At 48.0% G+C, this 14,219-nt stretch overlaps 1 protein-coding gene across 1 annotated transcript in view; it reads right to left on the minus strand.

Moving 5' to 3' along the window:
- The window catches only part of LOC138663395 (oocyte zinc finger protein XlCOF22-like), a 58,106-nt gene extending 45,001 nt beyond the window's left edge, over positions 1-13,105 (minus strand). Inside the window, exons 1-2 of the mRNA XM_069749572.1 lie at positions 13,055-13,105; positions 8,589-8,613 (exon numbers count right to left, since the gene is read on the minus strand). Of these exons, the coding sequence (XP_069605673.1) occupies positions 8,589-8,605 (17 nt within the window). The 5' untranslated portion in view covers positions 8,606-8,613; positions 13,055-13,105. The remainder of the gene's footprint in view (positions 1-8,588; positions 8,614-13,054) is intronic.
- Positions 13,106-14,219: the final 1,114 nt, after the last annotated feature.

Raw genomic sequence — 14,219 nt, forward strand, 5'->3', positions numbered from 1 at the left:
CAAAGGGTTACTACTGCCTCTCCAGGCTCTGCTATTGTACCCTGCACTGTTCTGCGGTGAGCAGGCTTTTCTGGGACTAAGTCCTACTTTGCACACACTGAGCATGCCCAGGGCAGGATCTCTCGGTGGTGATCTAGGGTCACATGCTCAGGTACTGCAGCGACTTCCATTGTTCCTACTTGGAAGGTCCTGAAGGTGCTAGGACTAAGTTCTGCTTTGCACACACTGAGCATGCCAAGGGCAAGATCTCTCAGTGGAGATCTAGGGTCACATGCTCAGGTACTGCAGCAACTCCATTGGTCCTTCTTTGAAAGGTCCTGAACGTGCTGCAACTATTTAAGGCTCGCATGGCATGTGCTAGTATCTTCATATGTTATGTGCTTTGCGCCAGTATGGTCATGTGTTTGCATGTGTTCAGGGACCGGGCTGAAATAAGCCCCTAGAATGCTGGCACCTCCGGCGAGGAGTTTTGTGTGCATGCATGACCACTGACTGCTCTCATTTGGGTAGTTAGCCTGTGCCTCTGTGAAAGTCTAACAGGGCACAGAGCTTTGCCTTCTCGGCTGCTCTGTGAAGCTAACAGAGCTGGTTCTTACCGCCATATAGTGCCGCCATTTACTTGGCAGCAGGTTCTTTCCTGCACGGTGGATCCCGGGTTGCGAACGCACCAATCTCACTTAATAAATATATTCGGTGCGTTCCGCCAACCTTAACAGTATACTAGCGACAGGATCTGGCTAAGTAATGGCGGATGAACAGCGATTGCAGGGGTACATCCAGCTGCTGGAGGGCTGGTTGGCGTCTCTTGAGTGTGCAACCTCGGCGGTGGATGTTACCGCAATAGCTGTTCAGGCTGCTAGCGTGGCTGCAGCAGCTTTACCCACTGCCCCCTCTGTTCCGACCCTATCTCACCTCCCTTTGCCTGAGAAATACTCTGGGGACAGTAAGTCCTGTAGGGGTTTCGTGAGCCAGTGTGGTATACACCTCGAGCTCCTGGCTGCACGTTTTCTCACAGAGCGGGCAAAGGTGGGATTCATAATATCTCTCTTGTCGGACAGGGCGTTGAAGTGGGCTACGCCGCTGTGGGAGCGCAACGATCATGTGGTGCGGAGTGTTCCTCGGTTTTTGGACACTCTGAAACAGGTCTTTGTAGGACCTCAAGTCACCCATGATACAGCGCTCCAACTGCTGGCTTTGACTCAGGGTTCAACCATGGTCAGCCATTTTGCTGTTCTCTTCCGGACATCAGCGTCTGAGTTGGAATGGCCAGATAAAGCCCTCATTCCCGTATTTTGGAGGGGGCTGGCTGACCATGTGAAGGACGCTTTGGCTACTAGGGAGATTCACGCCACACTGGAGGAGCTCATAGCTGTATCTACTCGCATAGACCTTTGTTTTCACGAGCGAAGGTTGGAGCGAGCCCAGTGTAGGCAGAGGTATCGTCTGGCTCCCATCTTCGCCAAACCTTTGGAATCTCCAGTCCAGGCGTCCGAGTCACATGAGGGTAGAGGTGACACGAGCGGGATCCAAAGTCCCAGTCCACTCATGCACATAAGGTCGGTCATGTTTGCCGGCAGTCAGGACATCTTGCCTCCAAGTGTCCTCAGCGGTAAGGGAAACGTCAGCGTCTAGTGGCAGTTGGAGGAGGTACACTAGACACGGCGGCGTTTGCCTCAAAGTTGTCCTTCAAGGGGACAATTACCATAGGCCCATCCACTCTTATGGTAGAGCTATGTGTGGACTCTGGGGCAGAGGGTAATTTTATGTCATCTGCTTTCGCCCAGCGTCACGCAATACCCCTGGTGATGCTCGCCAAACCAGTAACCGTTCGAGTGGTAAATGGGTCAACACTACCCTCACAGATTACCCACCAAACCATTCCTATCATGCTTTCTGTGTCTCCATCACATCAGGAGATTATCTCCCTATTAGTCATTCCTGAGGGAATTGATGAGGTCCTGTTGGGGATACCTTGGCTACGCTATCATTCTCCTCATATAGAGTGGTCCTCAGGGAGAATTTTGTGATGGAGTAAATCCTGTGAGGGTAGATGTCAGAGGGAGTGCGTTCAGGTTGCTACAACACAGGTACCCGCAGATCTTTCCTCTCTCCCCAAGCACTATTGGCCCTATGCTGACGTGTTCTCCAAAAGGGCTGCAGAGACCCTTCCGCCTCACTGCCCCTATGACTGTCCTATTGACCTATTGCCTGGTGCTGAGCCTCCCCGGGGTCGAGTCTATCCGTTATCTCTCCCGGAGACGGAGGCAATGTCTCAGTACATCCAAGAGAATCTGGCAAGAGGATTCATCAGTGTCACCTGCAGGGGCTGGATTCTTCTTCGTACAGAAGAAGACTGGAGACTTACGTCCATGCATAGACTACAGGGGTCTTAACGCCATCACCGTTAAGAACAAGTACCCATTACCCCTGATATCTGAGCTTTTTGATAGGCTTCGGGGAGCAAGGGTATTTACAAAATTAGATCTGCGGGGTGCTTACAACCTGATTCGCATCCGTGAGGGGGACAAATGGAAGACGGCTTTTAACACCAGGGATGGGCACTATGAATATCTGGTGATGCCCTTCGGGCTCTGTAATGCCCCAGCCGTTTTCCAAGACTTTGTGAACGACATTTTCCGGGATATGCTCACCACCTCGATCGTAGTTTATCTGGATGATATTCTCATCTACTCTCCAGATATTGACTCCCATCAGAGAGATGTTCGCAAAGTCTTCGACCTCTCCCTCTACGCCAAGTTGGAGAAGTGTCTGTTTGAGCAGGAGTCCTTGCCTTTGCTTGGTTATATTATCTCTGCCCAGGGTTTGGCTATGGATCCTGCCAAACTACAGGCTGTGATGGACTGGCAGGAACCCCATTCACTTAAAGCGGTGCAGCGCTTTATGGGGTTCATTAACTACTATTGTCAGTTCATTCCACACTTCTCAACTTTGGTAGCTCCCTTGGTTGCCCTCACCAAGAAGGGAGCAAATCCCAAGTTGTGGTCAGAGGAGGTCTCCAAGGCCTTTCTCTTGATTAAGTCACACTTCGCTAGCGCTCCCATCCTACATCGCCCCGATGTAGATAAGCCATTTATCATGGAGGTGGATGCCTCATCCGTTGGTGCTGGAACAGTCCTTTTCCAAAAGGATGCTCAAGGTCGGAAGCATCCTTCCTTCTTCTTCTCCAAGACCTTCACACCAGCGGAGAGGAATTATTCCATCGGGAACAGGGAGTTGCTGGCCATGAAGTTGGCTTTATGGAGACACCTCTTGGAGGGAGCTTGCTTTCCCTTCCAAGTGTTCACTGACCACAAGAACTTGGTATATATGCAGACGGCCCAGCGGCTGAATTCTCGCCAGGCTAGATGGTCCCTGTTCTTCTCCCGGTTCCATTTTACTCTCCATTTTCTCTCTGGGGAGAAGAAAATTCATGCCAACGCTCTCTCCCGCTCCGTAGTGTCATCTGAGGAGGAGGAGCCTCGGCTGATTGTCCCTTCTGAGAGCCTGAGAACTGTAGCTCCGGTTTCGCTAGAGTCTGTGCCCCCGGGCAAGACTTTCATGCCAGCGAATTTGTGACTGGAGGTTCTCGCTTGGGCTCACTCGTCCAGAGTGGGTGGCCATTTTGGGACCAAAAGGACATCCGAGCTTTTGGCGAGAACGTACTGGTGGCCGCATATGGCTCGTGATGTCGGAGACTATATTCCGGCGTGTGTTTCCTGCGCCCAGAATCGGTCTCCTCGGCAACGGCCTGATGGGTTGCTTTACCCTCTACCGGTGGCAGACAGGCCCTGGGAGATGGTTGGGATGGACTTTGTGGTGGGCTTACCCATGTCACGTAGCTGCACCGTTATCTGGGTTGTCACCGACCATTTCTCTAAGATGGTGCACTTGGTGCCGCTTCCACGATTACCTTCTGCACGGGCCTTGGCGGCGTTGTTCATTAAGCACGTTTTCCGATTACATGGTATGCCTGATAAAATTGTCAGCGATCGGGGTCCCCAGTTCGCGTCTCGGTTTTGGAGAGAGCTCTGCCGTTTACTCAGCATAGAGTTGAACCTCTCTTCTGCATACCATCCAGAGACGAATGGGTTGGTGGAGAGGACCAACCAGACTCTGGTGACATATTTGCGACATTTTGTCTCTGCTAGGCAGGATTACTGGGCATCTTTGCTACCTTGGGCGGAATTTGCCTTGAACAACACCGTAGCCGATTCCACTGGCCAGACTCCTTTTCTCCTTAATTACGGCCAGTATCCGCGTGTCCCTGTGCCCATGCCCATGTCATCCACCGATTCTAGGGTGGCAGACTGGGCGGTGGAGGCACGTGACATCTGGGACGGCACACAGGATGCCATCCGGGCCTCCAAGGAGAGAATGAGGGTTTCGGCTGATACACACCGGTGTCCCGCTCTGACCTTTGCTCCTGGCGACTTAGTGTGGCTCTCCGCCCATAACATCAGGCTGCGAGTTGAGTCCACTAAGTTTGCTCCTCACTACATTGGCACGTTCAAGGTTCTGGAATAGGTCAACCCTGTGGTCTACCGTTTGGCTATTCCTCCACGCCTTGGTATCACCGATACTTTTCACGTTTCCCTCTTAAAGCCCGTTCATTTGTCCCGGTTTTCTGAGTCATCTGCCGGGACATCGGGTTCATCCACGGATGAGTTTGAGGTGAATGCTATCGTGGGGTGCAAGGTGGTACATGGCAAAAAATTTTATCTGGTGGACTGGAAGGGTCACGGTCCAGAGGATAGAACCTGGGAGCCTGTGGAGCACATTCGGGCTCCGCTGCTCATTGCAGCTTTTGAGCGTAGCGAGGCTCAAGGAGGGGGGGCCAGGTTAGGAGTCGAGTTTCCTCTTCTGCACAGGGGGAATCTCGATCCGTGTCTGCTGCGGTCTCCCATTCTGCAGGTACTGCAGCGACTTCCATTGGTCCTTCTTGGAAGGTCCTGAAGGTGCTAGGACTAAGTTCTGCTTTGATATATCTAATTTGGCCTGCACTCTAAATTTAGATAGGGGTGCTGGTGAGACAGACCGTAAGGTCTAGTATCAATATTATTGAAATCCACCGCACTCCCTGTGTGGAATATCTTAGAAACAAAAGAATTTTTTGAAACTTGCTAATTCATTCAACTGAAAAACAGAAATCAATCAAATGTGACAGATCAAATAGTAGGCACTTATTAAACAATTGTACAAGCGACTCAATGCGATTGACGTTTCGACCCTCCCGGGTCTTACTCTAAAGTTGCACTGTGAATACAAAACAGTAAATACAAAATCTTTAGATACATAATATACAAAAATTACAAGACAACACATATACAAAACAATATATACAGTATAAAGAGTATGTTTAGACTTATAATATTATACCCCAATAGACTACATTGTGAGGCCAAGTTGTAGCATGAGGTCTGTCAAACGGGAGTCAGTCACGTGACAATGTGTCTACGAGTGCTTCTGTAGTAAAAAGTATAGCTGTTACCTTAATCCAGGATGTATGAGTAGCTCTTATGGTAAAGAGGATGTTATTCCTGTCGTGTCAAGGGGCTGAGGAGAATGATAGTGACGTTAGCAGCCTGTGATGGATAGGCAGTTACATAGAGGCCCAACATACGTCCAAAAGTAATAGTGATTTACCAGGTACAGTCTCTTTGATACCAAGTATGGCCTAATAGTTGATTTTTCTCTGAGTATGACCTGTAATACCATATACATAAGTGTCAGTGAAAGGTAGTTAATATTAGTACCCTGGTGTATCTAGAATGAATAATCACCTTGTTGAGGAATAGCAGCGGTGCATCAGGGTCTTGCTGCTGTTTGCATATATGCGATTTAAATAGAAAGTTGGTATGTCACTGGAGACAACCTGGAATGTATAATCACGATGGTAAGGGGCGATAACCATATATGTTAGTGGTGTCCAGAGGTTGCTAGAGGGGAAAATACCTTTTTTGCAGGTGCTAGCGTATCAGCCTTAAATTGCTGGTAAGTTGTATGTGGTTTAATGGATTTGCCAATTCTGGATAAAGCCTGCAATGTTATAGATAATTGGTCAGCCATGCTGTTGGTATTGGGCAGTGTCCTAAGGGAGGTAAGATGAGTTTTTACCTTGTAGAGGGGTAACAGTGGCGCATCTGCGTCTTGCTGGTGGACATGTAGGCTTAACCCCTTTCTGACCTCGGATGGGATAGTACGTCCGAGGTCAGAAGCCCCGCTTTGATGCGGGCTCTGGCGGTGAGCCCGCATCAAAGCCGGGACATGTCAGTTGTTTTGAAAAGCTGACTTGTGCCCGTAATAGGCGCGGGCAGAATCGCGATCTGCCCGCACCTATTAACTAATTAAATGTCGCTGTCAAACGCAGACAGCGGCATTTAACTACCACATCCGGCTGGGCGGCCGGAAATGACGGCATCACCGACCCCCGTCACATGATCGGAGGTCGGCGATGCTTGTACATTGTAACCATAGAGTCCTTGAGACCTCTATGGTTACTGATCGCCGGCAGCTGTGAGCGCCACCCTGTGGTCGGCGCTCACAGCACACCTGATTTTCTGCTACATAGCAGCGAACGTAAGATCGCTGCTATGTAGCAGAGCCGATCGTGCTGTGCCTGCTTCTAGCCTCCCATGGAGGCTATTGAAGCATGGCAAAAGTAAAAAAAAAAAAGTAAAAAAAAAATGTGAAAAAAATAAAAAAAAAATATAAAAGTTTAAATCACCCCCCTTTCGCCCCAATCAAAATAAATCAATAAAAAAAAATTCAAATCTACACATATTTGGTATCGCCGCGTTCAGAATCGCCCGATCTATCAATTAAAAAAAAGCATTAACCTGATCGCTAAATGGTGTAGCGAGAAAAAAATTCGAAACGCCAGAATTACATTTTTTTGGTCACCGCGACATTGCATTAAAATGCAATAACGGTCGATCAAAAGAACATATCTGCACCAAAATGCTATCATTAAAAACGTCATCTCGGCATGCAAAAAATAAGCCCTCAACCGACCCCAGATCACGAAAAATGGAGACGCTACGAGTATCGGAAAATGGCGCAATTTTTTTTTTTTTAGCAAAGTTTGGAATTTTTTTTCACCACTTAGGTAAAAAATAACCTGCATCTCGGCTTCAGGAAAATGGCCGCCGCGATCTCCATCTGCGCACGCGCGGCATCCCGCGGCCATTTTCCTGAAGCCCCGTGCAGCAGAGCACTCCATCTGCGCACGCGCGGCCTCAGGAAGATGGCCGCCCCCACCGATGACAAGGGTAATAGCGCAGATCGCGCGCTTTTTCTTCACCTGAGCGCAGTGGATTCGGAACTTGGACATGCGCACACCACTACGCCACCAACAGAAAGCTGGGGAAGAAACAGCGATGTCACCACGCCAACCTGACCTGACCATCCTGATTGACAGGCGAAAACGGCGACTTTGGTAATGAATTTCGCAGCATAGGTGGGAAATCAGGGTACACTACATACACTATTGTAACGCACAGCGCAGGCCCTATTTAATAGTACTTTTATCTCAATCTGAAAAAACGGGGTGACAGGTTCCCTTTAAACTGGGCTACTGAGCATGCCCGAGTGTTTGTGTACTCAGTAACCATGGTGCTGCTCCCTGGTGAGTGGGAGGTGGGTTGCTGAGGTAGCGCATGTGGCTGTGCATGTCAGGAGATTGTCTTGCTTCAGCTCTGACTGAAAATGATATACCTCACTGTCCAAGCGTAGGTAACCATGGCGCTGCTGTGTACTGAGTGATCTTGGCAGGATGTAACCTGAGCCATGTTGTAAGAGTCTGTGTCATTCCAAGAAAGTGGCTGTCTGGGTGCATGGTCTGCCTCCTTGGATTAACCCCTAAGGGTATGTGCACACGTCAGGATTTCTTGCAGAAATTTTCCTGACAAAAACCGGACATTTCGGCCAGAAATCCGCATGCGTTTTTTTAACGCGTTTTTGACGCGTTTTTTGTGCGTTTTTTCCCAAATGCATAGAATTGCGAGAAAAACGCAGAAAAACCGCAAAAATAATAAACATGCTCATTTTTTTACCGCGATGCATTTTTTTCGTGGAAAAAAACGCATCCATGTGCACAAAACATGCACAATGCATTCTAAATGATAGAATGCATAATGTATGCGTTTTAATGAGTTTTATAGCGTTTTTAGCGCGAAAAAAACACACAAAAAACTGAACGTGTGCACAAGGCCTAAGTGATAAATTCTAGATAGTGTAAGGAATTAACCCCTGAACAATAAGCCTCTTTGGTATGTTGAAACAAATAGATTCATGTACTGCTATAGCTGGAAAGATGAATGGAAAGAAATAAATAAATGTGGATGACCTGGATGATGACGTAATGGAAAAATAAAAATAATAGTAAATATAATGAAAAAAACAATGTATAAAGAAAGAAAAAATGAAAAACCGCAAACACAGGAAATTTTTTTGAAGATAAAATGACATGAAAATCATGAAAATAAAGTTGAATAAAGACAAAAAATAAAAAAAATGAAACAAATAAAAAAGTGAAAAAAAATGAAAAAACAAAAATAATATATCCAGGGGAGTTAGGAGTGGACACTCACCTAGAACCGAATGGCATCAGCGTGTCTAAAAGGCAAAAGGAGAGTGGTTAGAGATATTTAGATGAGCCAATTGATTTCCCTATTACGGCCCCTGGGTTCCAACGTGTCTATAGTATGGATCCAGTAAGCCTCTCTTTTTTTCAAGGTCCTTATTCGATCGCCCCCTCGCCTAGGGCGGTCTATCTGCTCAATCACTTGAAATTTCAACTGTGCCACCGAGTGGCGGTGTTTGAGGAAATGGTCTGGTAAGGTGAGCCAAGTTTTGCCACATCTAATAGTGGACTTGTGACTGGATTTCCTATCCTTAACATGTTGTGTGGTCTCCCCCACATAAAGGAGGCCACATGGGCATTTCACGACATACACAACAAAATTTGAGTTGCAGGTATAGTAACCTTTTATAGGATAGGACTTACCAGTTCTTGGATGTACAATATTCTCTGATTTTATAATATTTGAGCAGGAGGCACAGCTAAGGCAAGGAAATGTGCCATGACGTCTAATGCTTAATAGCCTTTGTGTGGTTGTGGGGTGCGCACTGCCTATATCTGCTCGTATTAATTTGTCCCTCAAGTTGGCTGCCCTTTTGGTGCACACCAGTGCAGTGGTGTTAAAGGGTTCAATATTGGGGTAGGCCTGGGCCAGAAGGGGACAGTGTTTCCGAATGATGGTATGGACTTTCAGCATGAGGGGGTGGTATGTGTGTACAAATGGCACCCTTTCTCTGTGCTGAGTGGGCAGAGGAGGTGAAGATGGAGTGAGGGCACGGGTTTTCTTTTTGACCAATAATATCAGTGGGTAGCTCCTTTCTTGAAATTTCTGTGCCATTGTTTCGAGTCTGGTGGTTGCTATAGTGGTCTCAGAAACAATTTGTGTAACCCTGTCGAATTGTGAGCGCGGAATACTGTCCTTAGTGCTCTTAGGATGACAACTGGTGTAATGTAATAGACTGTTACAGTCTGTTGGTTTACAAAACAGGTCGTCTGGAGGTTCCCCAATGTGTCTTTAGTTACTAGTGTATCGAGAAATGGTACAGAGTCATTGTTCTGATGAACGTGCGGACTGGACCTGGTTACACCTGCGCGCCCCCCAGAATAGGTAATTTACACTGGCAGAGTGGCTGCTTGCCCTGTATTTATATTGGCATCCTGTCTATGTATGGTCATGTATGACCATGGGGAGAGTAGTATGTATAGGGATTGTAGGCTAATGATGCATGTATAGCGTTATCCCCCTTTTTAGGGATCAGCATTCTTGGCCTGGTTGGATGCAGCTTTTCATCTTCTTAACCCATTGTGGTATGATTATAATATTTTGGTGTATTTTAGCACTTGCATCCCAGGATATGATATACAGTATATTTAAAGCGCACCTCATTCTATAGCTAGCACTTGTATTCAGGTGCTTTATCCCCTATAGGCACATCTTTTATATTTTGGAGCCTGTTGTATCCGGTCCGCATGTTTTCTGCATAGGAACAATTCGTTGCGGTGACACGCACCATTTCTTCACCTTGTATCATTATTGTCTGATCATTGTTATGATTTTAAAATTACAATGTTTTGTACTTTGAATAAAGATTATTTATGAATTTGATTGATCCAGTTTTGGTCGTCTCTTGTGGTTTCCACACCCCCGTTGTATTGGTTAATAAACGACTTGGTTTTGGTATAGTCCGCTATATAGGAAACAGAAATATATTTTACATCTACGTGATGTTGCTACTTAATACCTTTGTTATTTTGCACACACTAAGCATGCCCAGGGCAGGATCTCTCAGTGGAGATCTAGGGTCACATGCTCAGGTACTGCAGCAACTCCATTGGTCCTTTTTTGAAAGGTCCTGAACGTGCTGCAACTATTTAAGGGCAGTCCCACACGTCCAGATAATTCCGGTACCGGAAAAAATCGGTACCGGAATTATCCGTGTCCGTGTGCCCCTACATTTCTGTGGTACATCAGTGTGGCGCCCGTGTGCCCACTGGGTACCACACGTACCAGCATCTGGTGCTGATGCCGCGATTCATATGTTCCCTGCAGCAGCGTTTGCTGCAGGGAAGATATGAATAATAGTGTTTAAAATAAAGATCTATCTGCCCCCCGCCCTCCCACCCCCTGTGCGCCCCCCCACCCCCTGTGCGCCCCCCCGCTGTTCTGAAAATACTCACCTGGCTCCCTCGTTGGCTGTCGCTGCTTCCTCTCCTGGCCGCAGCTTCTCCTGTATGCGGTCATGTGGGGCCGCCGATTACAGTAATGAATATGCGGCTCCGCCCCTATGGGAGGTGGAGCCGCATATTCATTACTGTAATCGGCGGCCCCACGTGACCGCATACAGGAGAAGACGCGGCTAGGAGAGGAAGCAGCGCCGGCGAGGAAGCGAGCCGGGTGAGTATTTTCAGAACAGCGGGGGGGCGCACAGGGGGTGGGAGGGCGGGGGGCACATAGATCTTTATTTTAAACACTATTATTCATATCTTCCCTGCAGCAAATGCCCCTAGAATGCTGGCACCTCCGGCGAGGAGTTTTGTGTGCATGCATGACCACTGACTGCTCTCATTGGGTGGTTATTCTGTGCCTCTGTGAAAGTGTAACAGGGCACAGAGCTTTGCCTTCTCGGCTGCTCTGTGAAGCTAACAGAGCTGGTTCTTACCGCCATAAAGTGCCGCCATTTACTTAGCAGCAGGTTCTTTCCTGCACGGTGGATCCCGGGTTGCGAACGCACCAATCTCACTTAATAAATATATTCGGTGCGTTCCGCCAACCCTAGCATAGTGAATGCAATATTACTGTGCAAAAAGGGAAATAATAAAAGTGCAGATGTGCTGCTAAGTACTAAACTCAAAGTTATCCCAATTGTAAAAGATGTTTTTTATTGTTATTGTGAACAGGTAAGCAAGTTAAAGATTCAATGATGTCTAAAAGGCCTAAAGTTAAAGATGACACATGTCCTTGTATTTTATTTATATATATTGGCATTTTTTATATTTTAAAAAGTACAAAAAAGGAAAAGGGGGTGATGAAAAAGTTTGGGCAGATGTGTGCGCTCAGATAACTTTGACTCAGGTTTCACACCTTAATTAGCCTGTTAGGCTATGTGCACACGTTCAGGTTTTTTCGCGCTAAAAACGCTATAAAAACTCATTAAAAACGCATACATTATGCATTCTATAATTTAGAATGCATTCTGCATGTTTTGTGCACATGGATGTGTTTTTTTCCGCGAAAAAAACGCATCGCGGTAAAAAAATGAGCATGTTCATTATTTTTGCGGATTTTCTGCGTTTTTCCCGCAATTATATGCATTTGGGGAAAAAACGCACCAAAAACGCATAAAAAACGCTGTAAAATCGCGGTAAAAACGCATGCGGATTTCTGGCAGAAATGTCCGGTTTTTGTCAGGAAAATTTCTGCAAGAAATCCTGACGTGTGCACATACCCGCTGTGTGCACACGTTGCGTTTTTTTCACGTTTTTTTCGCAGTTTTTCCCGATAAAAATGCTATAAAACCGAAAAAAAAAAATTGCATACAATAAGCATCCCATCATTTAGAATGAATTCCACATGTTTTGTGCACATGATGCATTTTTTTCCGCGAAAAAACGCATCGCGGTAAAAAACGCAGCATGTTCATTAATTTTGCGGGGTTTTTTGCGGATTTCCCACTACAAAATGCATTGGGAAGTGTCAGGAAAAAAACGCGTCAAAACCGCGGCAAAATCGCGGCAAAAACGCATGCGGTTTTCTTGCAGATTTCTTGCAGAAAATGTCCGGTTTTTCTCAGGAATTTTCTGCGAGAAATCCTGAACGTGTGCACACAGCCTTAGGCTACGTTCACATTTGCGTTGTGCGCCGCTGCGTCGGCGACGCAACGCACAACGCAAATAAAAACGCACCAAAACGCACGCAAAAACGCTGCGTTTTGCGACGCATGCGTCGTTTTTTGCCGAAATTTTGACGCAAGAAAAATGCAACTTGTTGCGTTTTCTGCGCCCGACGGCAAAAAAACGCATGCGTCGCACAACGCAGCACAACGCATGTCCATGCGCCCCCCATGTTAAATATAGGGACGCATGCGTCGCCGCAGTGTTTCCCGACGCTGTGTCGGGAAACGCTAATGTGAACGTAGCCTTAGGGTTATGATTATGACTTGTTCACTATCATTGTTAGGAAAGGTCAGGCGATGCAAATTTCCCAACTTTGTAAAAACCCGGCCTCCTCCAACCTTGTGCCAAAAAACAGCAGCCATGGGTTCTAAGCAGCTGCCGAGCTCTGACAATGGTGGAGGCCACAAAGCAGGAGGAGGATAGAAGAAGATAACAAAGTGTTTACAAGTTGCCCTTTCCTCAGTCCTAAATGTAATTAATAAATAGCAGTTACCAGGAACAGTGGAGGTCAAGATAAGGTCTGGAAGACCAAGCAATATATTTCTAATATTAATGCGCCAGTAATGGGGAATCTCCACATACCTTCACCTGCAGAGCCGAACACCACATATATGGCAGTTCTGTGCGCACAGGACCTGTGATGAGGTCACAGGAGGGGAGGAGTCAGGGGTCACATGATCAGAGGCCTCAGTGTATGCAGAACTGTGCTGTGCTGGTTGTCATGGTGCTGGATGAGGGGAAGTTTATGTGTGAGGTCAGGAGGGGTTTACAGTGTGGATATAGCAGAGCCGTGTGTGTACGAGGTGTACAGAGCGGAGCCATGTGTGTACGGAGCGGAGCCGTGTGTGTATGAGGTGTGCGAAGCGGTGCCGTGTGTGTGCGAGGTGTACGGAGCGGAACCGTGTGTGTACGAGGTGTACGGAGCGGAGCTGTGTGTGTATGAGGTTTGCAGAGCGGTGCCGTGTGTGTGCGAGGTGTATGGAGCGGAACCGTGTGGGTAAGAGGTGTACAGAGCGGAGCCATGTGTGTACGGAGCGGAGCCAAGTGTGTACGAGGTGTACGGAGCGGAGCCGTGTGGGTACGAGGTGTACAGAGCGGAGCCGTGTGTGTACGAGGTGTACGGAGCGGAGCCGTGTGGGTACAAGGTGTACAGACCGGAGCCATGTGTGTACGGAGTGGAGCCATGTGTGTACGCGGTGTACGGAGCAGAGCCATCTATAATATAACGCTGGGAGCGTCACTCTGTCCGAAGCCTTTATAGACTGCGGAAGCGCCAGCGCAGTCTGGGCCTCACAGAGTGACGCTCCCGGGAGATCGCGGTGTGCGTTCACACTGAACGCACACCGTGATCTCCAACAGAGAAGCAGGGACCGCCAGGAGGGTGAGTATCGGCCATATTCACCTGTCCTGCGTTCCACCGCTGAGCGCCGCCATCTTCCCGGTCTTCGGCCTGTGACCTTCAGTTCAGAGGGCGCGATGACGCGCTTAATGCGCGCCGGCGCCGCCCTCTGACTGAACAGTCACAGCCAGGAGACCGGGAAGATGGCGGCGCCCAGCGGTGGAACGGGACAGACAGGTGAGTATAGTAAGTGCTGGGGGGCCTGAGCTGGCGGCGATACCGGCACCTGACCCCACAGCACGCCGGTGTCCCCGCCTGCTCAGGCCCCCGGATGGCTCCAGCACATGACAGGATGGGGACGCAGGATGGGGACGCAAGATGGTTGCAGCACATACCAGGATGGGGACG

This window comes from Ranitomeya imitator, chromosome 2 (genome assembly GCF_032444005.1).
Source record: "Ranitomeya imitator isolate aRanImi1 chromosome 2, aRanImi1.pri, whole genome shotgun sequence".
In the NCBI taxonomy this organism is placed as follows: domain Eukaryota; kingdom Metazoa; phylum Chordata; class Amphibia; order Anura; family Dendrobatidae; genus Ranitomeya; species Ranitomeya imitator.